The 25,384-nt window shown below is 28.7% G+C and overlaps 1 protein-coding gene across 1 annotated transcript in view; it reads left to right on the top strand.

The window, feature by feature from the left end:
* Window positions 1-25,384, top strand: part of LOC148304525 (D-beta-hydroxybutyrate dehydrogenase, mitochondrial-like) — a 103,420-nt gene that overhangs the window by 62,679 nt on the left and 15,357 nt on the right. The window contains exon 4 of the mRNA XM_088268226.1: window positions 9,392-9,545. Coding sequence (XP_088124352.1) covers window positions 9,392-9,545 — 154 coding nt within the window. The remainder of the gene's footprint in view (window positions 1-9,391; window positions 9,546-25,384) is intronic.

Here is a 25,384-nt window from a genome sequence, read left to right as displayed (position 1 = left end):
AATAATCCTTCTAATGTACATTTATTTTCAACAAGAATAATAATATATAATTGACTTTCTTTATGCTCCGGTCAAAACTCTTCAAATATTATCATGATTTAACTTAGATTTTTTCCAGATTATTGACGAATTCTCTGATAAATTTCGTATCCCATTCTCCTCTCAACCGTGGAATGAGGGAAAATGTTGACGTTACGAATTCACACAGAAAAAATAGTAATATCATATTACGTTCATGAGAATTGAAAATACGTTATTTTCCACCCAAAAAACATGATATAACTATCCACGTTCAATACATTTTGATTAAACAATTATCAAAGTATTTTTAACAAGAAATATCAATGACTTTATTTAATAACTCAGCAGTAATTTTTTGGTAAAATCTATCCTTTTTAAATTTGAGGTTTACTTAGTAACTACTTTTTCTTAAAATCTTTTGTGACCTTCAACGTCCCAAAGACACAACTCTAAAAGTTAGACTAAGCTTCACATACGGTGTTTGAAAATGATGCGGAATGCATCGAAACAAGTGTTTTAATAGATTTTAAGAAGTAGTGGTATTTACTTAGTAAAGCATCAAAATTAAAAATTAAATATCAACCAATATTACATACATTAGTTACATACATAAAATATATTCTGGAATATCTATTTCCATTCGCTGAGTGCGAACCGCACAAGATTCAACGGAAAATTCAACGCTTTCCGGTCATAAATAAATTGATGTATTTTTGACTTTCTCAGTTTAAAATAGTTTTAAGCTTATTCGAAATCAAATCACAAGCATGAAAAATAACTAGTTTTTGATCTTCATCGTCTTATAGCGTCACTCTGTGTTGAAAGTTGGCTATCATAGCAATCTTAACTTTATGTTTTTAATGATTTAGTGCAGCAGTTAAACTCTTAAGCACTAATCTATTTTCTTGGCCATTATTAATAAAATGGTTGCTTTGAAAATAACTAGTTTTTTATCTTCATCGTCTTATAGCGTCATTTCATGTTGAAAATTAACTATCATAGCAATCTTATCTTTATATATTATTTTGAGAAATAAAAAGACTTCAGGGTTTAATTGACCCTGAAGAGGGTAACAGGTTGTTGCCGAAACTAGTTGGTTAGTAAAAATGTGAGTGGATCAAAACACAAAGTCTTTTTATTTCTCAAAATAATATATCAATATGATCCACAAAGTTAATGCTTTCAATATTCAAAACATCTTATCTTTATGTTATTAATGATTTAGTGCAGTAGTTGAACTTTTAAGCATTTATCTATTTTCTCGGCCCTTATCAATAAAAGAGTGTTATGAAAATAAAATAAAAGAATTTGTCCTTTACAAAACATCGTCTTTTAAATAATTCAACAATACAATTTCTTTATTCAATTAGACAATAGACAACGTTAGATTTTTTTCAAACTACTTAATTTAGTAACAGCTACTAAACTCTAGAGTAGGTACCATTAGAGCCATATATCATTTTATTAAAAAACTCTGTGACAGTCAAAATATCTTAAATATATCAGAGCGTTTTGGAGCAAGAGTAGTGTGGTTGTCAATAATGGGTAGAATTGGTGAATGTTACACGTGTGTAAAGTAATCACTTAAACCAGCCTATGACGGTCGTCAGCCCCGTAAATGCCCAGACTTCCATATTCTTCTTCATCTTTGATGAGATGTTAAAAAATGTTATAATATTTATTTATATAAAATATTTAACTAATATATAATACATAAAAAAAGACGATTCAGTTGGCTTGGCCATGTACTCCGCATGCCGACCAGGACACTCAGGATACTCAGGACGACCACAGCTGACAATTCGTCGGCAGTTCTCGTCAGAACTTCGGAACGCGGATCTGACTTGGAAGGATGCAAGGGAGCTGGCAGCCGACAGAAAGGCCTGGAGACAGTTTGTGGACTCCATATGCTCCACCTAAGGAGCGGATATGGTTTTTTTAATAATATTTCTATATATATATATATATGTATATATATATATATATATATATATATATATATATATATATATATATATATATATATATATATTTATATATATATATATATATATTTATATATATATATATATATATATATATATATATATATATATATATATATATATATATATATATATATATATATATATATATATATATATATATATATATATATATATATATATATATATATATATATATATATATATATATATATATATATATATATATATATATATATATATATATATATATATATATATATATATATATGATGGTCGTCAGCCCCGTAAATGCCTAGACTTCCATATTCTTCTTCATCTTTGATAAGATGTCAAAAAATAATATATAAGTAAGTTAGAAAGTTGTTATATGTGTTATTTTGTATTCCTCTCCCCACATGTAATGCCGTATCTTTCATATCTACGTGTTTCCAATATATGGCAGTAAATTATTATTATAATTCACTACGCGCCGTCCATTATCACCTGTCGCATGTCGAACAAAATGTATCTGGGAAAGCTTTCCACAAATTCGCAAAACAATTCCATAGAGCTAATGAAAATGGACACTGATTTGGATATTTCGGGAAAGCTTCATACATTTCATGGGAAGGCCCCTCCTAGCCTTGCGTAATACTTGACTGTAACAACACATAACATGAATACACAATGAATCTTTGTACAATACAGTAATGATTCGTCTAACGAATATCTTTAGTTTCATGAGCTTATTCGTTGTACGAATTTTTATATTTTCATGTTATATCACCACTTCACGCCTATAATTAATACTACAATGGATTATTTCACCCACATGCGATAAGTTTTTAAAAAATATCTAATATTTGGTATTGTTTTTAGCAATGTTTTTTTTGTGAAATATTTACGTTATTTTCTTATACACAAATATTTCATTTTAGAATTTAAGTAATCCTTCGAGAACCGTTATTAAAAATAGAAATCAAGTTGTAAGAAATACAGGTAAGACTAATTGAAAACAAATATTTATTGAATAAATTTCGAAATTGACTAGAATCGAAACGGCGACTTCAGTTTGGAACAAAAACGAAAAAAATAAGAAAAATTAGAAAAAGAGTAAAATAATCAACAATAAAAACCAATATTTTAATTCTTTTATAATTATTATTATTGTATGGCCATAAAATTATTGTTTAAAAGGAAATGATTTTGAGAAGAAAACCCATTTTAGTTTTTTTTATTAATATCTTCTGAAGATTTTTAAAATATTCTACTTGTTATACATTGAACTTTTACCATCCCTTTGATTTCATTCACATAATTTTATTCGAGATTACGTCATAATATCTGAGAGAAAACATAAAAGTTAATATAAAGTCTCTGGTCTGATTGAACGTATAATGGAGAGGATTTGTAAGAAACCTTTTCACAAAACCTGTAAGAAGCTTAAAAGCCCGGAGGCAGTATAGATTGCAACTTATAAACTAAATAGTCTTCAGCCTTAGAAATGAAAATGAAGTTCTCATTTGAGATTTTTTAAATCTACCAATTACCTGCCAGTTGCAATGAAATTATTTGAAAGTACGCTGTCGAAATATAAATTGCTTGCTTTGAATAAATTTCATAGTTAGGATAGTTCATAGATTTACCAAGATGTATTAAAGATGCCTCAAGGGAATTTTTATTTTAATATTTTTGGTTACATGAGTTTATTAACAATACTGTAACAATCTGTAGTTACTAATATTTAACCAACATATTCAATAATGCTACACACATTATAACTATGGTTCAATCTGTTTGTGATTTTCTGGCACTTACATTTCTATTCTACGCTAATGTGATCCAGTAATTAAAAAAAAGTATACATAATTATTCATGTAATGGTCTTTCATTCTACATTATTTCAAATATCTCATGATACATCTTCAAATATAAAACAATGATAATATAAAGAGATATTTTATTTATTGTTTCGGCATTAACTTTGTGGTAAGACATGTTACAATGATTAAAGAAAACACTTGTTTTTTACTACTTGAGTTTTATTAAAGACTACATGTTTCAGTAGTTAAACTTCCATCATTCAGATCTGTGTAATAACTATTATACAGACCTGAATGATGGAGGTTTAACTTCCGAAACATGTAGTCTTTAATAAAACTCAAGTGGTAAAAAATAAGTGTTTTCTTTAATCATTGTAAAGAGAATATTATTTATTTTAGAAATTTTTTTCAAGTATAATTGCACGAGGTAATGAAGTCTATAATTATAAAACAAAACAAAAGGAAAATATATACTGTTATCTTATTAAGTTTTATAGACTTCATTACCTCATTTAATTTAACTTTTAAAAATGTCTACAAATATTTAAAAAAATCAATTCATTTTTAATTTAATTTTGAAGAGAATATAACATGAAAGTCTTGACATTTACTAATATACAAGAACTTTCATCATCTGATTTACGTGCAACTATATCGCTCACTCCTTTCAAGAACGTCATAAATCAAAAAACTTGATTTTTCAGTAGAACGTTTTTAAAGTTTAACAATATAATACAATGTATTAAAAATAAATATCAAGCCACTTATTGAACTTTTTACTGTGCAACAAATCTTTTTAGGTAAAACTTGAATGTTTTTTCTCCATTTGAAAAATATCTAGTATATTTTTTAAAATACTTAAACAATACCTATTCTTCAAAATGCAAAAACAACACTTTCTGCCCTGTAGCGGGTAAATATTAAGTTAAAAATATGCCGCTTTTGCTGTAATATAGTACATTTTCTGGGCATACCGAAAACATGCACAACTGAAAATTGACGATTTTTGATTTATGACGTTCTTGAAAGGAGTGAGCGATATGTTTAACTTTACTTTGTAATGTTCATTTTTCTGACGTTGATTGAACAACCATATTGTATCTAATTTATTCCTATTTTTTATATTCCATTGGTCAAGAACGTTTGACATTTCTCATACAAATTTCACTGCTGCCATCTGTCTGTCGAAATGTCATGCAAATTAATCAAAATTGAAAGCTTTATTTAAGATTTTTTGAACAATGGTTTGTCACACTAGTAAATATCTAAAAATTATGTTATTTTAAACAAACATAAAACGATATCTTAATAATTATCCTGATTAAAAATCTTTCTGGGGTTCAAGCAAAATATATCTTATAAAAATGTTTTAAATAACTTACTTAAAAATATTTCATCGTTAGATATTCAAATGTACAAGATTCGTGACGAAGATGGTTAGGCGTTTCACAATATTTGAACTATGAAGACCCAATATTTCTGCAGCATATTTGACAGTGAAAATAAATATTTGCTCCCAAACTTCGCCAAGACTGTGATTTAAACGAGCTCTTTCATCTCATCGCTTTATCGTGTCAAATTTTCTCACTCCTAGAACCAGATATGTACGTCAATAAAAATGTGATGATTTGCATTTAACTGAAAATACGTCGGTTTGAGAAATGGATACGACCAAAGACATTTATTGTAAATAACTTACCAGCTATGCCTTCATTTTATTTATCCTAAGACAGCTAGGGACGTGGTTTATTTAAAAACACTATTTTTATTTATTTTAAGGGTCAGATTTATATGTGAAACATTGTTCTCTAGTTATTTGAATCTAGTAATTTAATAATGATTTCAGAAAACACTTTTTTTACCACTTTTTAACTCAAGTGGTAAAAAACGAAGTGTTTGCTTTAATCATTGTAACATGTCTTACCACAAAGTTAATGCCGAAACAATAAATAAAATAGTAATTTAATATGTATAAATATATTATATTATATATAATATATACATATTATGGTGTCCCATAGTCCAACGTTTTTCTTCAAAGGGGTATTAGGCTAACTTATGACTCAACAAAAAATTGTATTTCCACTTTTATTAATTTCCCGAAAATCTACGCCTTAGATCAGTTTTTTGAGTGCCATTTCTTCAAATTTTCATATTTTCAGAATTTAAAGTATGTTTCATAATAAAACACAAAAATTATTTAATAAAATGTAAACACTTTTCACTTTACAAAATCAGAGCTGTAGTTTACATCGGAATTCCAATTAATTAAATCAGTTTTTTGAGTGCCACTTCTTCAAAATTTCATATTACGGTTTATAACAAAAAAATATTAGCCAAATGTTTTTAAAATATTTTTAGTTTTAAATAAAATGTAACGCAATGTTTCATTTCTTCTGACCTACATATAGTAGACGTATTTCCAGCTAAAGTGATAAAAATAGAACGATTCTGATGGAATTATTTAGATAGGACGATCTTTGAAGTCTTTGCAAGTTTACATTTGATCGGGAGAGCAGATTAGCGAAGCGTAAGGTACGCATTTTGGTTGGTTTTTTTGCCTTAATATTTTTATGTCTAAATTTTATTTTAAATATTAAGGTTTTATTTTATTCGACAAAATAAAACTGAAACATAAATTTGTCGCCTACTTCGAAATCCGCCAGATCCAAGTCGATTATACAAAAAAAATAAAATTCTCCAGGCAACATTAATGTTTAAAAGATATGTCTATCTTTAGATCAAATATTATGATATAGAGAATTTCCCCATTTTTTTAGGAAAAAAAACTGCATTATAAAAAAAACACTAGACACAAACCGATAATGACGTCATCTTAATTTTTTACCTATGCCCTCTTTCTGATTGGCTGATATGGGTCAGAAGGCAAGTTGCATGTATATAGCGAAATTTGAAATACAACGCTGTTTTTAAATATTTATTAGTAGGGTTTTTAAGCATATAAATATTTTAAACAATAAAACCCACAATTGGCAATCTGATAGAGTATTTATATTAAAATCTTATATAATTGGTTCTGGTGGATTTTGAAAGTAGGCGACACAAATATCTTTAAGTAGAAGTAGTGCCCAATGCCAGAAATTATTTATTTTATATTATAATTAATAATAATAAATATTTTATAGGGTTCTAAATCTAAGGATGAAAACGTCTATCGTATTTATACAACGAAGATGAAAGTCTGAGCATCCCAAGGATTACAACTAGACTAATTATGATCTGGCTTACTTAAGTAATCACTTTTTATATTCGTAAAACGTTCACCATTCTTCTACCCATTATTGAACATCTATGATATATCACCCGTAGGGTAAATAACCCAGTGTCTAGTATAATAAATAAAAAAGAAATTATGACAAAATAAATTATTAAAACCCACCACTTTTTCCGCTTTTTCTCTTTTTTTATATAAATTTCTGGTGTTGTGCTGTGATACAATAGAAATGATAGCTTATTTATGGACTGTAAGTATTGGTTCCTTGATATTCGCCGTTCATACTTCTCTGTCTAGCGCATATGGGCGCTTGTGCACTAGACGGAATTTTACGGTCCGGCAGTCCGGTTTTTTAATAAAAGCGCCTACGACATTGATCGAATTTACGCGTACCGTGATCACACACCGATCAAGTGTACTAATTCGAAGAAAAACTTCCAAAAGCACAAACCAAACCAAGCTAATCATCTGTTTTATCGTGCTAACTGGACTGCTGGACAGTAAAATTTCGTGTCGTGCACAAGCACCCTATACCTTTTAAAAATTCAACGAAAAACATCAATTTTAATTATAATGCGGCAGTCACTTTGTTGTAATGTCTTTTCATAATTAATTTTAGTTTAGCTTATTAAATACCAGTATTTCTTCAAATCTATTGAGAGTCATGATTGATGCATTCCGCATCATTTAGCACTTTATTTGAAAATGATGCGGAATGCATCGAAAAATGTGTCAAAAAGATTGTAATATATAGTGCTATTTACCAAGTAAAACTTGAATTATAAATATGTTTAAAAAAACATCTAACCTAGTTCCACGGTGAAAATGTAAGCCATTAGCTTTAAAACAAGTGTCATTTGTAAAAATAAGTATTCACATTTTATTTTTAAAAGCTTCGCCTTACATGTATAACTGTCTTTTACGGGGTTACTGTGCTTAAAATATGTAAGTGATACACATTTAGATAGACAGTGTTGAAAAGGAATGAACTGAACTAAAAATATGTAAGAATACCATTCTCACATTTATCGCGGAAAAGTGCTCAAACTGACATACATTGAAATCACTCCCTGCTTCGAAATGCCAGATCATGGAATCTCCCTCCCGTAAGAAAATACGTGCATAATAAAAACTCACAGATGTGTTTTTATTTTTTAAATATAACATCAAAATAAATATTTGTATTAGTATTGGCTAAAGCAATAAATCTTTCAACGTATTCTGTATCAGAGGCGGTAAGAGAATGAAATTGTCGGCAATATATTTATTTCACTTAAAAAATAATTGTATTCAAATGAATTAGGTGTGCTTCAAATTTTCACTACAATCAAAATTCTTTCATGATAAACAAGTGAATTTGCATCGAATCAATTATTTTGGACTGTCTTAGAAACTCCTTCGAGAACAGTTGCTTTTTGAAGGTGCTTTTTATAGACGAAGGATTACGTCAAGCTCTACTCGACTTTCATGCGATGAATAGTATAAGATCCCCAACGCACGTGTGCACCTTTTTATGGCGCTGGGAAAAATTCCAAAGTAATTCTTTTTTTTTTCTAACCCTTATCCGCACCCTATGGTGCATAGGGCACTACATCGGATAGAAGCAGTGTTATCCTGATCGTCAAATACACGAATAAAATGTGAACAGCCCAACGCTTCAGGTACTATTCAGTTTATATTAAATTTATATTGAATTGTAAATGAGGGCACATATTTTTTACCACATGAGTTTTGTTTGTTTTATTTTAACGACTTATTTCGGTAGCCACAGATATATGTAAAGCTTCCAAAACTAGTCGTTAAAATAAAGCAAATATAACTTAAGTTGTAAAACAATTATTCTCATTTACAATTTAATCATGTCTTACCACAAAGTGAATGCCGAAATAAAACAATTAAGTTAATTTTACAGTGAAAATCACTTACGCTTATTTTGACTTTCGCGGGAATCGATCTCGGGGCCACTAACGCGCTAACCACTACGCCATTGAGACAAGTAAAACTTGTCAAGATAAATTAATCATACGAGTACAACAAAATACACGTCGAACTCGTTTCAAATATCGTCTTATAATATCGTATTATTTGGTGATAAATACTAGTTTATATTTAAATGTTCAAAATAATGTATTAAAATAACTGGTTATGAAAAATGTATTAATTCGATTTAGGAATTAAACCATAATTACCGGTATACCGAAAACTAGTTAAATTTGCCCTAGATATAACATCCTTAATGTTGTTTTCGTGATTTTATTTTTTATAAACAAATGTTTTATATTCATGTTTTTTCGTATTAAATTCTGATGATACTACGATAATTGACATTTGTTTTTCTCTTTCAGATTCTTTCAGCGTCTCTTTTCGTCGCTGAAAATCTCCCAGATGGCGCTGACGGTCTCTGGGCGTTGATAAACGCCGCCGCCTGGTGTGCGCTGGGCGAACTAGAATGGGTGCCGTTCCCGGTTATCAAGAAAGCTGCCGACATCAACCTTTTAGGTAGGAAACTTTGCTATCTTCTCAACCCTTGATAATATGGTTCGAACCTTTGATATTTCAGGAACCACGATTGTTTGGTTTAAAACTTCGATATTTTCATGAAAATTTCCGAAAATTTCCACGTGTTCTAAGGTAGAACGGATAAATAAATATTTGTGGGATTTTAAACAGAACTATTTTTCCCTCAATCTTACTTCATTCTTACTTTCATAGAGGGTTGAATTTATCCATTAATGTACACTTTTCAGTTATGAAGCTATAGATTCTCAAATTATTTGAGTGTGTTTTATCATTGAACATCATTTTACGTTTCAGATTTAAAAATTAAAAGACACAATGACTTTTTTCTGTTTTAAATCCAAAGTTTTAAAATTTCTTTTTTTAATATCATATTCCTATATGTGCAAAAAAACCTTTAAGCTGCGAATGACAGTTAATAAGCTCTGTAAATACCCTCAGCTCGATTTTCCGATTTCCACAACTTTTTCATCATATACATACAAATATATGAACGAATACAAATTATTATTTTGATATATTATAGTAAAAATACGTTTTATGATTTTATGTTTTTCTAACATAAAATAGATTTTTTTAAATGAAAACACTTGTTTTTTACCACTTGAGTTAAATTTATTTTAACGACTAGTTTCCCAACTTCATATGAATCAGTTATTTTCAGACCCGAAGATGGAAGCATCTGTAGCTTCCGAAACTAGTCGTTAAAATAAGGTGTTTTCATTTACAATTTCATCATGTCTTACCACAAAGTGAATGCGGAATCAATTAAAAATAAAATAAAACATTATTTGGGCGATCTACAATTTTCATGAATTAGACTAGACCACTTTAAAATGCTTAAGGAAACACTTGTTTTTATACCACTTGAGTTTATTTATGATTACTAGTTTCGAAAGCTAAACTTCCATCGTCAGGTCTGAATAATAACTATCACCAATTTTTGTCTTGGTAATCGAGCTCCTTCTGGTTTTGTTACAAAACCTTAAAAGTATTCCAATTATCCCACTCTCCATTTTTACACCCTAATTACCTCACTCTCTTCAGTAAAAGTTGGCGCATCTCTTTGAATATTTCAATTTTAAACGGATAAATATTCAAGATTATCGCTTTAAATTTTTAACAATACCGCCAGCGCCATGGTGAACGGGGGTGATATTAATTTTCATTAGTCGTACTGCGGTCTTGGTATAAAGTAACAAGTTCTGATACACCGCACAACTTGCGAATTCCATTAAAAGCTCGTTTGGTATCTCGCCCAAGGTCACATTAGCTTTACACATTGTATGCGACATAATTACTATGCTATTAAAGGAGAAAAGCACAATGAAGCTCGAGCTAGCATACCCTGCATGGTGTAGTTTGTTTTTCTTTCGCTATTAAAACTAACTTTGTCTATAATATAACACACTGAAAAATATCTATAAGGTGGCGCGAAATTGATCACCCTTTCGGAAGATGATATATTTTTTGCAAATGGCGTCATACGTCAGTCATATTTGATATTTATGAACAAGACAGCTGCAATAATGCAAAAATGGCAATAAATCAATATTCTAATTCAGTTTTTAAATCACTTTTTCAATAAATTCATAAAAATATTTTATGTAGTAAAAATGTTTATTTGGAACTACGAAATGTCGAAGGCCCTATAAATACAAAAACTTTTTTTAACTATGTTAATCTCTTCTAAGTGGAGATAAGCCCAAATTTGTGAGAAGGAAGATGTTATACTTTTTGCAAATGGCGTCAAACGTCAGTCATATTTGATATTTATGAAGACAGCTGCAATAATGCAAAAATGGCAATAAATCAATATTCTAATTCAGTTTTTAAATAACTTTTTCAATAAATAAATAAAAAATTATGAAAATTTAATGAAAATCTCTTTTTGAACTATACACTTTATTCTGTTGAATGGAAAAGATTATATCCGTCATGTGGCTGCCGCCAGTGTTGATACACACTTGTGCCCATTTTATCAATCTGTCTTTTACTGCAGCTGTATGGTTCACAAATGTCAAATATGACTGACATCTTCCGATAGGGTGTTAATTTTATGCCATCCTGTACATATGAGTTTAGATAAAAAATACGTTTGAGTATTCATTAGTCCAGTGAATAATAATTTACTACTCAGTCATTCATCACATCCATATTTTTTATATATTTATTGTTCTATGGAAAAAGGGTACAAACGACTCGATCCAAAAACAGTGGCCAGATGCACCGTGACAGTTTTTTTTGCCATAAAAGTGTAAAATTCACATTTGGTCTTTTGCTTAAACTACAATAAAAACAAACAAAAAAATACCAGCTTAAATAAATGGCTTAAAAATGTTAAATTATATATTTTTCAGCAGAAAAAAACAATCAAAACGTAAAAATACACACTGTCTACCATTGTTGGTGAGAAAGTCAATTGAAAATGTACTTTTTAAAATAAATTTTAAAACAAAACAAAATACTCCGAGCTAGAAAAATATATATAAATGTATAAAAAAATATTTTCGTGTGTGGTGATAAATTTACAAATACATAGCTAAATAAATAATTTAATTTTAAACCAAATTTTATTTTTTTAATAATATATTTATTGTAGATGAGGAAAACATGTAAAATTAATATGTTTATTAGTATATCTACTTTTTATTGCCTTAAAAATATATTTTTTAAATTTTATTTTAAATCCAAATGGACCCGTGAAAAAGGTTCATTATTTTTTTTTAAAAAAACAACAAAAAACGTTAAAAATATAATGCGCCTAGCTAAAATATTTACCTGGCAGATTTTTTTTACCGTTAGTTACCACCCTATACGTAAACTTTTCAGTACCTGAAACTAAAAATTTTTTCAGTAACAGAAACTAAAATTATTTTCAGTACCAGAAAGTAAAATTTGTAGCTTCTTCTCTGTAGAGTATCGTTTCTCAACCTTTTGAATGCAAAACCTTAAAAAGCAAAAGTAAAACTTGCATATTCCAGTTACATATTTTACCATTTTTGAAAGTTTTTTCTCACTAACGTGACAATTTCCATTTGCCATTTTTTGACCGACTGCGACCCCCCGTACACCTTCTCACGATCAATAGACTGGCGTAGAATAATAAAGACTGGACTCTGACCCCTTAGGTCAGCGGTTTTCAAACTATTTTTGGGGATAAAACCATTTTGAAACACAAATATTTTACGATGTTTCAAAATACGCAAAACCTTATTTTGTGATCATAATTGAACATAAATATTTATCACTTAAACCTGCCTATGACGGTCGTCAGCCCAAATGTAAATGCCCAGACTTCCATATTCTTCTTCATCTTTGATGAGATGTCAATGAATTGGTATCTTTTTTTAGTTTTAAAGTAATGTTTTCAATACATTTAGCATGTAACGCATTTTGGATTAGGAGATAAAACGTATGTTAAATCTTATTTTTTTTAAAATGAAAAAGTCACATTAAATTCATGTTCCATCGTAAATTGTACCATTATATTTCCCCAGTAGTAGCATTCGCAGACACAGTACGGTATATGAATTTGTAACCATTAGTGAACAAGGAATCATTAATTTGCTGGTCCAGCTGTTATGAGGGTCATACAGTCAAACGTTAAAGGCCGCGACCTCTATAGCCCAAAACTATACAAGCACAATATTATAGCCCACTCGGCTGAAAACGGAAGTTTCAAATATTCTTGCCCACTTACAATACAAAATCTGTCCATAGAGCTTTTTTAATGAAACTGATTAATTATCTCGTTATTTGATTCGGCAGTAATTTCGTGGTAAAATGTATCCATTTTTAATTTAATTAAGTTTTAAATACCACTATCACAAAATAGTGGTCTTTACTTAGTAAATACCATTTTTTCGTAATTGTGGTATTTACTAAGTGAAACTTAAATTAAAAATGATTAATTATTCACTTTTTAAAGTCATAATCAATATCCTGTGGGATTTTTTTCCAAATTTAAAGCTTAAGATAAAGTGAGCAGGCCTCTAAGGTTTATATGAAATTTACATTTTATAATTTAAACAAAAAAAACGAACAAAAATGAAATGAATTAAGAGATCTGAATTATAAATATATACACACACGAACTTATACATATATATGTATGTGTGTCTACCGGTTTTTCACTTTAAATTGGACGTTATATTGTATTTAAAAACCTTTATTGTATTTAAAGTCCTACATAAACCGACAAAGTGAGAATACCTGCCCACATCTTTTATTTTTGAGATTAGCAAGTGCGTTTGTTGTCAAGTTGGCCCACCTAGTGTGTCTTGTGTATGTAGTTCTTTTTTTTTTTTTTTTTAACCTAATGTACACAAAAAAAGAAACAAAAAACTGTTAGTGACGTAAAGTATTGTTTGCATGCTGGCGTAGTGATTATCCTGACGAAGAGACAAGTACATCTCGAAATCGGTAGACTAAAATCTGAGTAAATGGTAATATACTTATATTTCTAACATTTTAGTTAAAATAAAAAGGAAAGTAAAAATGACTAATCAAAAAGTTAATCCTATTAATATTAAAAATATATAACGATCAAAATATTTATAATAATTTACCCGTAGATTTCTAATTTAACCCAGAATTTGTGAACAAAGATTTATACAAATTTGAAATATTTTGAAAAAATATCTGCTTTTAACTAATGTAATTTCACTAACATTAATGGCAGAGAGCGAGTGAACTTAGATTTGATAGTGTTATCAATTAATTTTATCTCTTCATATAATGTGACATTTTAGAATAATAGACCCTCTTCCTTTAAGGTTTCCCCCATAGTAAAGATGTCAACTGTAGCTTTATCCTGCCTTATCCTAAATGATGGGTTTGACGAAGACTCGACGCAAATTGTATTGTTTCCTTTATCTCTGCTCTTTGCATATATTATCATTTCAACTTTTATCTCTCGTTTCCTAATGAATTATAATTTATATGGCGAATTTATGTAAAGGCAAATTACGTAGGAGGGTTATTTTTCATCTAATACATTAATTATCTCACACATACGAGGGTAGGATGTAAAATTTTCTACCTGAGATAGAAATAATGGTATTATCAATCATCTAGCATTTGGAAGAGTTTTTTGTTTGTTTTAATATCGTTATAAAAATTATTACACACATATATTATATATTTATTAACTAGATATTTCAGCGTTTAAAAAATCATATTTTTGTTACGCTGTGCCTCTCTCAAAAAAAAATTTAGCTCTTGTGCTTGGAAAGGGACTTACAATGAATGTTTATTTATTGCACTCTATTAAAGATATTTTTTTTTTTTTTTGTATTTGTAGTGATTTTAAAATATTTGATTCCCAAATATTTATAATTTTATTGATATGGCTTGGTATTGCACATTCTTTTTCTAAATTTATTTTGGAATCTTAAGAATGTACTTATTTTTATTTCACATTTTATCAATTTTTTGTACGTGAAGAATTAAATATTTTTTTCAATTTTACATTGGAGACTTGAAATTTTGAAAAACATGTTTTTGTAGCTTTTTTTAAATTTATGTATTCCTGGGTGTAAAATAGTATATATATGAAAAATATGGGACAGGTAGATGATTTTGTATATTTGGAAAGATATTTTCTAGGGACGAAGAGATTTATACAGATATAAAAAGATGAGTGAATGCTAGGAATAGAGTGAAGGGTGTACTGAACTCAGTTGTAGCAAATAAAAGTCTAACAGCGGAATCTAAATATGAGTCCTGGTTCCAGCCCTTATGACGTGAAGCATGAAATTGGCAAAATAAGGATAAAAGCAGACTGCATGTACTCAAAATGTGATATTTCAGACCAATGTGTGGCAAAAGTTCTTAGGATTGTTAAATACGGAAAGGATGCAAGGCTGAAATAAAAATTATTGATAAAATTGAGAGAGGTGTATTGAGATAGTTCGGACATGTAAATTGAATGAGTGATAACAGAACGGTAAAATGAATATAGTATGAGGAAAATATAGTTTGGAATAGGAGCAAGGAAAACTTGCTAAAGTATGTCAAATACTTGAAAGTGGTCGGGTCAAGAGTCGCGATAACTGGCGGGTATGTTTAAAGAACATTAATTGATTGATATCACTAAAGATGTGTGGCGTTCTATTCTCTCTGCCCACCCCTGAAAGCGATGTGATGGTGTGATTTGAGTTTAGTAAGTTTGAATCATTGAGTGATATCAATCAATATATTCATAAAATGATACTATTGTTACCAGGGGTCGGCACTGATCAGGTTTTTTCAAGATGTTAAAAATAAGTCCATGTCTCGTAAAAAAATGTTTGTTAATATCCAATACCTTTCTTTTATGAAACAGCTAAAAAAGTTGTCATACTTTACATAGGTAAGAATTCATACCTGTACATTTATTAAAAATAAATTAAATATCGACGAATATCATTTTAAAATGACATCAAGTCATAAAAAAACCTAAATATGTGAATCAATTTTCAAAGACTTAAATTTTACCCGACTATTAGTATCTTTTTCATGTCGAAAACTTTTTATCCACCCCTGTAAGTTACCTTATTTGCGAAGCCTTATTCTGAGGGTCATCTTTGGCGGTCCACGTTTTAAATATTTGATATTTTAATGCCGTAATTTTCATTCCTAAATTTCCTTTTAAGTGAAGGGAAGGTATACAATGTTTTTTTAGCTATATTTTGAATGAAAAACACATTATCCTATGTATACAGCCAGGCGAATCTTAAGAATATTTTAATATTATTAAATAATAAAATATTTTAATTTATATTTATTAAAATTTAAACATAAACCTGTATAAATTTACAATATGTTAATTGTCCAATTTCCTTTTCACAAATTTGGGCTTGTCTCCACTTAGAAGAGATTTACATAGTAAAAAAAAAGTTTTTGAATTTATATGGCCTTCGACATTTCATAGGCTGGTTTAAGCGATCTCTTTATACATGTGTTACTTCCACCATTCTACTTATGATTGACAACCACACTATCAAATTTCAGACGATATATTTATATTTAAATGTTTACCTTTTTGCACATGTTACTTCTTTGGCACCTTCTGTGGTTGTTTTTTTTTTGTTTTACTTATTTAAAAAACTTAGTAAACTCAACTAAAGATGGTGCCAAAGAGCAGCATGTTAAAGAAGAAAACATAAATATACATTCTGATATATAAGAAACATGGTTGTCAATCATGGATAAAATTGTGTATAAAACACGTGTTTCAAGTGATCACTTAAACCAGCCCATCGTAAGCCCTGTCATAGGCTGGTTCTTAAACCCACTCATGACCCAGACTTACATACTTTTCTTGATCGTTGTTTAGATGTGAAAATGTATATTTAGAGACTAATTGATAATTTTTTCAATAAAAAAATGAATATTTACCCTTTTTCTTCCTCTTTTGGTGTATCTTTAGGACACATCGATAATTTTTTCAATAAAAAAAATGATTTGTACCCTATTTTTTTCTTCTTTTGGTGTACCTTTAAACAATGAAGCTTGGTCACCTTGCTGAAATATCAAAACAATATCTGGCTAGGGTACGAAGATGTTCGTCACTTTAAGAATCTCAGTCCACCTCTTTTTTCACAGAAGCCAGGACTTATTTTGGCTTTTCTCCTTCTTCTTCTTTATTTAAGACTGCCCTGTTATTTTCCGGTCCACTCCTGAGAGGTGGAAGACCAGCAGTCTTTCCATCGTTTGGGTGGTCTTCCTGGGGGTCTGTTACCTCTCATGCTGCTGTCTGCTGCTATCCTCACCACTTGATTCGAACTTGCTCTTCCCACATGATTTCTCCAGAAACGTCTTCTTTCTCTTCTCCATCGCACAGCATCTTCGACATCGCAGATTTGTCTTATTTCAGAGTTTCTTACTCTATCGCGGTTCTAAGAAGGCTGTTCATTTCTCATAGTGCCTTTTCTGACTTGTATTTACTTCCACCGACATTATTTCCTTGAGAAGTTAGTACCGATCATGTCATTAAAATTGATTTGAACGGTAGCGACAAACCCAAGGATTGAAATATTGAGCCTTGCTAAATATATAAATCTAGCACGCATGTTAATTAAATGCTCCGAGGCATGAAGCCACGTGATCCTATGCCAATATTTGACTGGGACGGTATAACATTTTCCAAGTCCTAAATTAAATAGGTACATTCCCCTAATTTAAAAACTCTGTGATAAAATCATAGCACTAGGGAATATGTGTATTAATTTATTCTATGTTTATTGTTGGACTAACCTTCTTTCAGACTCAAATATTGCGTAGGACACCCTATCGGATAATTTGGTGTTTAACTAATCGATAATTATAGATGCCTCAACTTGAGATGAAATATCTATCATTTATATGGAAGCAGACGGAACTGTGACCTTCTTTATATAAACGATAGATATTTCATTTCAAGTTAAAACACCTAAGTATATATTTTTTTTATTTTATATAGTTGCAAGAGTTTTTTTATAATGTAATTAATTTTCTAGACATTTATATGTACTTTACAATTTTAAAATTAATTACGCTGATCTCTCCTTCTTGGGCTCTTGTGCTTAAAGAGGGACATGCACTTATTTTTTATTGTTTATGTTTGTGGGTGATATGATTTATTTTTATTATTATTATTTTGTGTAATTAAAATATAACTTTGTTTTGAAATCACAATAAATATGTATTTTATTATAACTTAATTATAATGTCTACCGGTTTCGAAGCTAACCGCTTCTTTATCAAGACTGATAAATACTAGTTAAGACTGATTAATAATAGTGATTTTAATAATAGTGATAGAAAGTACATTTTAATTATAAAATGGAAAATCACAAAGTTAGTGCTTTAAATATAAATTATATTATTTTGTGTGTGTTTTTTTTCTTCGACTCACAGGCATATAAGTAATTTAATTTAATTTTAAGCATTTTAATGTCTTCAATGATTTTATATCCATAGGAAAGTTAGTGAAGTATTTGTTTTCTAAATATTTAAAGATCTATTGGAATTAATCGGTTTTGCAGTTTTGTATTGTAAAGTCATTTTGCTATCTCCAATATGAACTTTTATTTGGATTGAAGTATTTTTTCCCCTGCCGCCAAAATTGATTGAAAAAGGAGTTAGCGGATATTAAAAATGTAGACATTAAATACAAATATAAAAAAAAACTTTTAAATTCAGATAAATGTACGTTTCAAATGTTAAGGAAGAAAAAAATAATTCCCCCATGAAATAAAAAAAGAAGCAAAAACTTTAATCATAAGTCGTTTCAAAAAGCTCAAGTTTAATTTAAAAGAGCTTATCGTAAAACATTTACAGCATGTAGAATATAATATTACCCTCGATATTTATTTTGAATTAGGTTTTATAAAACCCTCAGATTTATTCACACGAGAGTTCTTAAGAAAACCTTGAGAAAGAAAATCATATAAACTTTTCAATTTTATTTTTCCAATATACAAATTCGGGAAACCTCTCATTTTGTATATTTTGTATTTTTTCAAAGAAAGAATTTTCTCTTTTGATTTACATTTCAAGTGTTTTGAGAAAGAGTAATGGAAATAAATACATTTTGAGGTATTTTTCTGAAGGTCGTCTTCAATGTTTTCTTTTCATTATTGGGAAGACTTTGTTTTTATTTAAATGCCTACTTTATTTGCACCAACGGTGATGAGTTCTTTGATGAATACATCTCTACTTTCCTCGTAAATTATGAAAAGGTATTCTCATAATAGGTAATAAACACCCCTATATTTCAAGTACAGGATGGAACAACGAAATAAATGGCGTAGGTCGAAATTTGTAAACGAATATTAAACTAAATTAATGTATTTTCAAAAGGTAGTTTGCTAATAATGTTTTTCCGTGAAAATGTTAAATAGGTTTTTGTTATAATACTTGACTTGATTTAGTAAATAATGACTATAATAGTTTCAACCCCGTAATAACTGAACAAATAAAACCTTGTAAAAATTCGAATTGGTTTTTACATATAATTGATACCAACATTATCAGTTTGATGATGACGGTAATGAAAAAGCCCGGTCACTGACCAAATAAAAGATAAATGGAAAATTGATTTATTTTATTTCTATTTCAAACCTTGAGGTAAAGTGTGCAAGCCTCTAAGGTTCATACATCATATACACTTTATAAAATACAATAAAAATAATAATAATAAAATACTTTAATATAACTGTAAACATATAATAAGAAAAGGTATGTAGCTAATATTTTATTGTATTATTTATTTTAACTATAATAAAATATATGAATGATGTTTGAGAATTTTAAAAAATACACTCAATTATTCAATGGTTAAGACCTCTACCAGTCTACCTCCAAAGTGGGTACAGCGTTTGTCTACCACGCTGGAGATCCCGGTTTTGGTTCCCAGGGGGGAACCGAACAAAATAGATAAAAGTGTAAAAAACTAACTAAATTTAAACAGTTGTAGCATGGACATGATGTTTTTTTTTTATTGAAGCATAAACATGATCCCCGAAATTTGATCGAAGAAACTGTTTCTTTTTTCATTTATCTATTTCCTATTTTTATTTTTTTATCTATAGGAATATGCACAAAACTGGCAAGTCTTAAGTTAGGCGTCATATTGTAAATGAAGAGTTAATTTGTTTATTGAAAAACTATTGTTTCAAAATTTTGCAGTTATTTTTTTTTTGTATTTATATTTTTAAGGATTTCTACGTTATCATTGTTTTATGTGTGATTGCTTTGCATTAAGCACCACGTAAAATTTAATTATGAACAGATAAATTTTCCCAAAAATAAACTGCCAAATCAAATAATGAAATTCTCTAGTCATATCATTTTTGAGATATCATTGAGTAAAATCTTGATATAAATATCTCCTTTCATGAGTTTAATCCAAAATGTGAAACAAAAATTTAGTTACAATCGAAATATTGTAAGTCATAATTTTCATTTAGTTTGTAGCAATCTGAATTTTGACTATGGAATATTGTATTTCTGAAAGTTAAAAAAATCCAAGAGGAGAGCTTTTCCAAAGTACGACATTTTCCTTTACCTGTGCTTTCGTATTACATATTTATAAATGTATTTTTCCATCTCGAATTCAAATCCCAGATTACAGTGTCTCAGCACTCATGTTTCTCTTATGTAATCTCTTCTTATTTTTAAATCTGAGTAAATCTTTCGTGATATTATCCACTCCCGCACATTTCAAGGCCTTCTTTCACTTCATATTACCTTGGTTTAAATTGAATTGAAACGCTCTTAGCACAGTGGGTAAAACACTTGACGTATAATCATTTCTTTCAAACAACATGACATTCGAGCATTTGTATTTTTCGAAATATCCGTGAATATCAAAGGATTTTTTATTTATTGTTTCGGCATTCACTTTGTGGTAAGACATTATTAAATATTAATAAAACACTTGTTTTTTACCTCTTATTTATTTATATGTTTACATTTAAACCCGTAGATAGAACCATCTGTAGCTTACGAAACTAGTAATAAATATAATAATCATATGGTAAAAAACAAGTATTTTCATTTACAATTTAAATAATTTTTTGTTATACCTGAATATCGATTCAAAGGATTCACATCCCATCTGTTTTTTTGTTATTTTGTTTTTTCATACCACTGTCTATATATATAATATAATAAATATAAAAATAAAATTTGTTATTTAAAATCTTAAATCTTCTACCTACATAATTCTGACACAACTTTGTATTCGAACGTTTTTTGCTTGGGATAGATTATAAAACATCTATTTACAACATTTTGAAAAAAATAATAATAATAAAAAAAATAAAAGTAAAAAATAAAAAAAATATACATATATATATGTATATATACATATATATATATATATATATATATATATATATATATTTATATATATATATATATATATATATATATACATATATATATATATATATATATATATATATATATATATATATATATATATATATATATATATATATATATATATATATATATATATATATATATATATATATATATATATGTATATATATATGTATATATATATATATATATATATATATATATATATATATATATATATATATATACATATATATATATATATATATATATATATATATATATATATATATATATATATATATATATATATATGTATATATATATATATATATATAAAACATTTGTCACAGATATTTAAAAACATGTTTTTAACTACTTTTATCGCAATGGCGGTGTCATCTATTGAAAGTAACAGCAACATACCCAATACTTAACATTGGCTTTTTGACATCTGTTGTTCAGTATTTTCAATGTTTTCGATTGCATTGTTGAAGCATTGTGAAATTAAATATATTTTAAATGTGTGCTAAATATTTTCTTTCTTTTTCATTTGACTAGACTGAGCCTTAGTAACTGGTGGATAAAGCTAGTTTTTCTTTATATAACCATATTTCTGAATCAATTTTCATTAGTTTTTCATTATTTTACACATTGCTCAAAATTATTTTAATTTAAAAAAAAATGTATTTTTTACCTTCATGTAATAAGTATGAGCTCATCAATTACTACTTCTACTCTCTACATCCCTACTAACACATTCCTCGCTAATACCCTAATTTCTCACACGATCAAAAATAATGACTTTCTTTACCCGGAATCTGTATAATGGCCATACAATAAATTATTGGCCGTTCGATTATCGTCCGTTCTTACGCACGGTAGAGTGAATTGGATTCGTGCGACTGAACGTATAACGAATCATTGCACCCTCTAGATATTTCAATGAAGATGTGTGATCTTGCTAAATAACTTCTTTCGCATATCTTTGTTAAATAACTTTTCCTTATTATATCGGTCAGCAGAAAACACTACTAACTGATGTTTCATACTTTTTTGACATCTTAACATAGATGAAGAATAATTTGGAATTTTTATGAATGTTTTTCGCAGATTTTTGTGGCACATTTTATAAACTTTATAAAATAAATACACTTTGTTTTGAACCACTTTTTTTTACTTTTTTTCTCCAACTGGTTTCGAAAACAACCTTGTCATCATCAGGGTTAAATTTATATTATAACATATTTATCCATGATGATGACAAATCGGTTGGAGAAAAAAAGGATCAATAAAGTTAGTTGAGAAAAAGTCTGGGCAATTTACAGGGCTTACGACCGTCATATGCTTTATTGAGTGATCACTTTACACATGCGTAAAACTCACCAATTCTACCCATGATTAATAACCACACTACTTAAATTTTTGATACTTCTAGATACATTGATAAAACTAGTAACACTCGTAAAACTTCACAATGTGAAAAAAATTGGAGATATTTGTGCACAAATTTGGAGAAAAAAATCCAGATTTGTGCACAAGTATTTCGACACTCAAAATGTTGTAAACTAACTGATGTGTTGAAATAAAACAATTCGACTATTCTAGGTGATGACGTCATTCACCCAGAATTCCTAGAATGATTAGCCCTTTACGCTAACTGGATTTGTGAGAGAAAGTGGCGATTCCCAAGAGACTGTTTTAATGGGAAGATAACGGCGTTATAACCATTTACTTGTGACTATCGTGAAATTATACGTTACTCACGTAAACCACGCTCCGAGATTATCAAGTTTGCTAGAATTTTTTCAACTGGTCTGATGTATATTTGGTATCTTTTTCGGAATCCTTATTATCACACATCGTTGACGATCACATTTTTAAAAATAAAGCCCCAATCAAGATTTACATCATACAAGACTTTTACGTTCTGTGAAACATACATTTTTTTATATTTCAAATTTCAAATAGAAAAATTGAGCCCGGTGGGCCAATTTTTGTTATTTGAAATTAATAATAAAATAACCACCCGGTGGGTGGCTATTTTGGGTTTAAGCATAGCTTATTAAATATTTTAAAAAGAAAACAGCTACAGTTATCCATACAACAAAATCTATATTGACCAGTAAAATGTGACATTTCTAAGATAAGTAAACATGTTTTTCTTACTTACAAAAACTGAATCCAACAATTTATTACTCTTGAGAAACTGTCGCTGCTTCCGTTTTGTGATGTTCGTTTTTTCCCCTTGGAAACGTTTTTACTTTGTTTTTTTTTGTAGAGTTAATTTACAGCCATAGATTCGTATTTTAAAATATACTCAGGCATTTTTAGGTTTCTGATAACAAACTAACTGTTTTGTTTTATATAACAGTTTTACGACTTGAGATAATGATTATTATGTTTTGGAAAGGTTTTTTTATTCAATATACTCGTAATTAATTATAAAAAGTGTATATTTTAGAAGCATAAAGAGTAAATCCATATATTCTGGGCTTCGTTTCTCTTTTTGGTTAACTTATGTGATTTTTGCCATTTTTTATGTATTCAAAATTTCTTTTAAACCTTTTTTATGTATTTTTAAACCTTTCCTCACGTTATTTACCTCAAGATTACTATCATAAACAAAATGTAGTATCCAATGCACCATTTTTTTTCTCATAAACCCATATATTTTTTAGTTAAAATATAGTCTCATTTTGACCCCACTTAACCCAAAAAAGTTTGAGGTACATAAAATGAAATGTAAATGTTGTTTGTTCATAGTCTTAAATCTCCTTAAATTATTCACCGATTGCTTTCGTATTTAATCGCAATATTGCATTCAAATACGCGCCCGTATAAAGGCTTTATTAATAAAAAAATGACAGATAATCAGTATTTCTTACCCCTAATGGCAGCACCATCTATTGAACGTAAGAGCAACACGCGGAGTAATAAACATTCATGGCGGATAGCTGGCTTATTGACACTGCTGTTACAACGCATTTTTGCATTTGCATTTCTTACTGCATTTTTGTTACACAGACATTATATTTATATCGCTTCACAAACATTGTGAAATTATACATATTAGAAATATGTGTACTATTTTCTTTCTTTTCAATTTAATCAGACTGAGTCACAGTAAAATGTGGCCTGGTATAGCTAGTATTAAAATTATAAGTACCTTACATTATTAAAGTTTGTTTTCTTTTTAAAAAAATATCCAAAAAACATAATTTGTAACAAATATAAAAGTTTTTTATTCATGTTTAATTCCAAATAAAACTCATGTATTCTTTAAAAAATCTTGTATTTTCTCGTAAAAATACCAGGAATACAGAATGTTCTCTTTGATTTCAGAACTGTCGAATTTATTAAAAAGTAATCTTAGGTTTGTTCATTACGAAATATTTGACGCTTAGAACCGCCCACTAGACAAATTAATATACGATAATAAGAGGGATAGTATAAATTCTTTGAAAGGTGATATGGAGATTTTTTCAAACGATTCATTCCTAAAATAAGGCTTTCTTTCCTTTAAACAAAGGTAAAAATAAAAAGATTAATATTATCGTTTTCTTTCCAGTTTTGTTTGCAAATTAAGGCGAAAATAAATATTTCATTAATTTTAAATCACAAAAAGTTTTTTTAAAATCTTAAATACTTTTCGTAAATGCATCGTTATAATACTAGATAACTATCTAACTTACCTTTAATTTGTTTCCCATAGGGGTAAGCAGAGATAATAGAAAGCCGCACCACTCTCTCTTTACAAACAATATACGCCTCCTTGACATTCATGCATCCCCTCATACATCCTCGAAGATTATTCCGACTCCTGACTTAATCACGTCCAAGTGTATAAAAATACTTGATCATGCCAAGTTTTCCTTGGTCTTTCTCTGCTTCTAATTCTAACCAAATTCACCTCATTCTTTTTTTTACCGTTCTTTCACCACTCATTCTATTCCCACGCCAAAACCGTCTCAACACACTTCTTT

Source organism: Brachycentrus maculatus, unplaced genomic scaffold (assembly GCF_059751285.1).
Source record: "Brachycentrus maculatus isolate JH-2025_06_01 unplaced genomic scaffold, ASM5975128v1 h1tg000315l, whole genome shotgun sequence".
NCBI lineage: Eukaryota > Metazoa > Arthropoda > Insecta > Trichoptera > Brachycentridae > Brachycentrus > Brachycentrus maculatus.
Note: the sequence above shows the minus strand (reverse complement) of the source record. Positions and strands in the feature narration are given on the sequence as shown.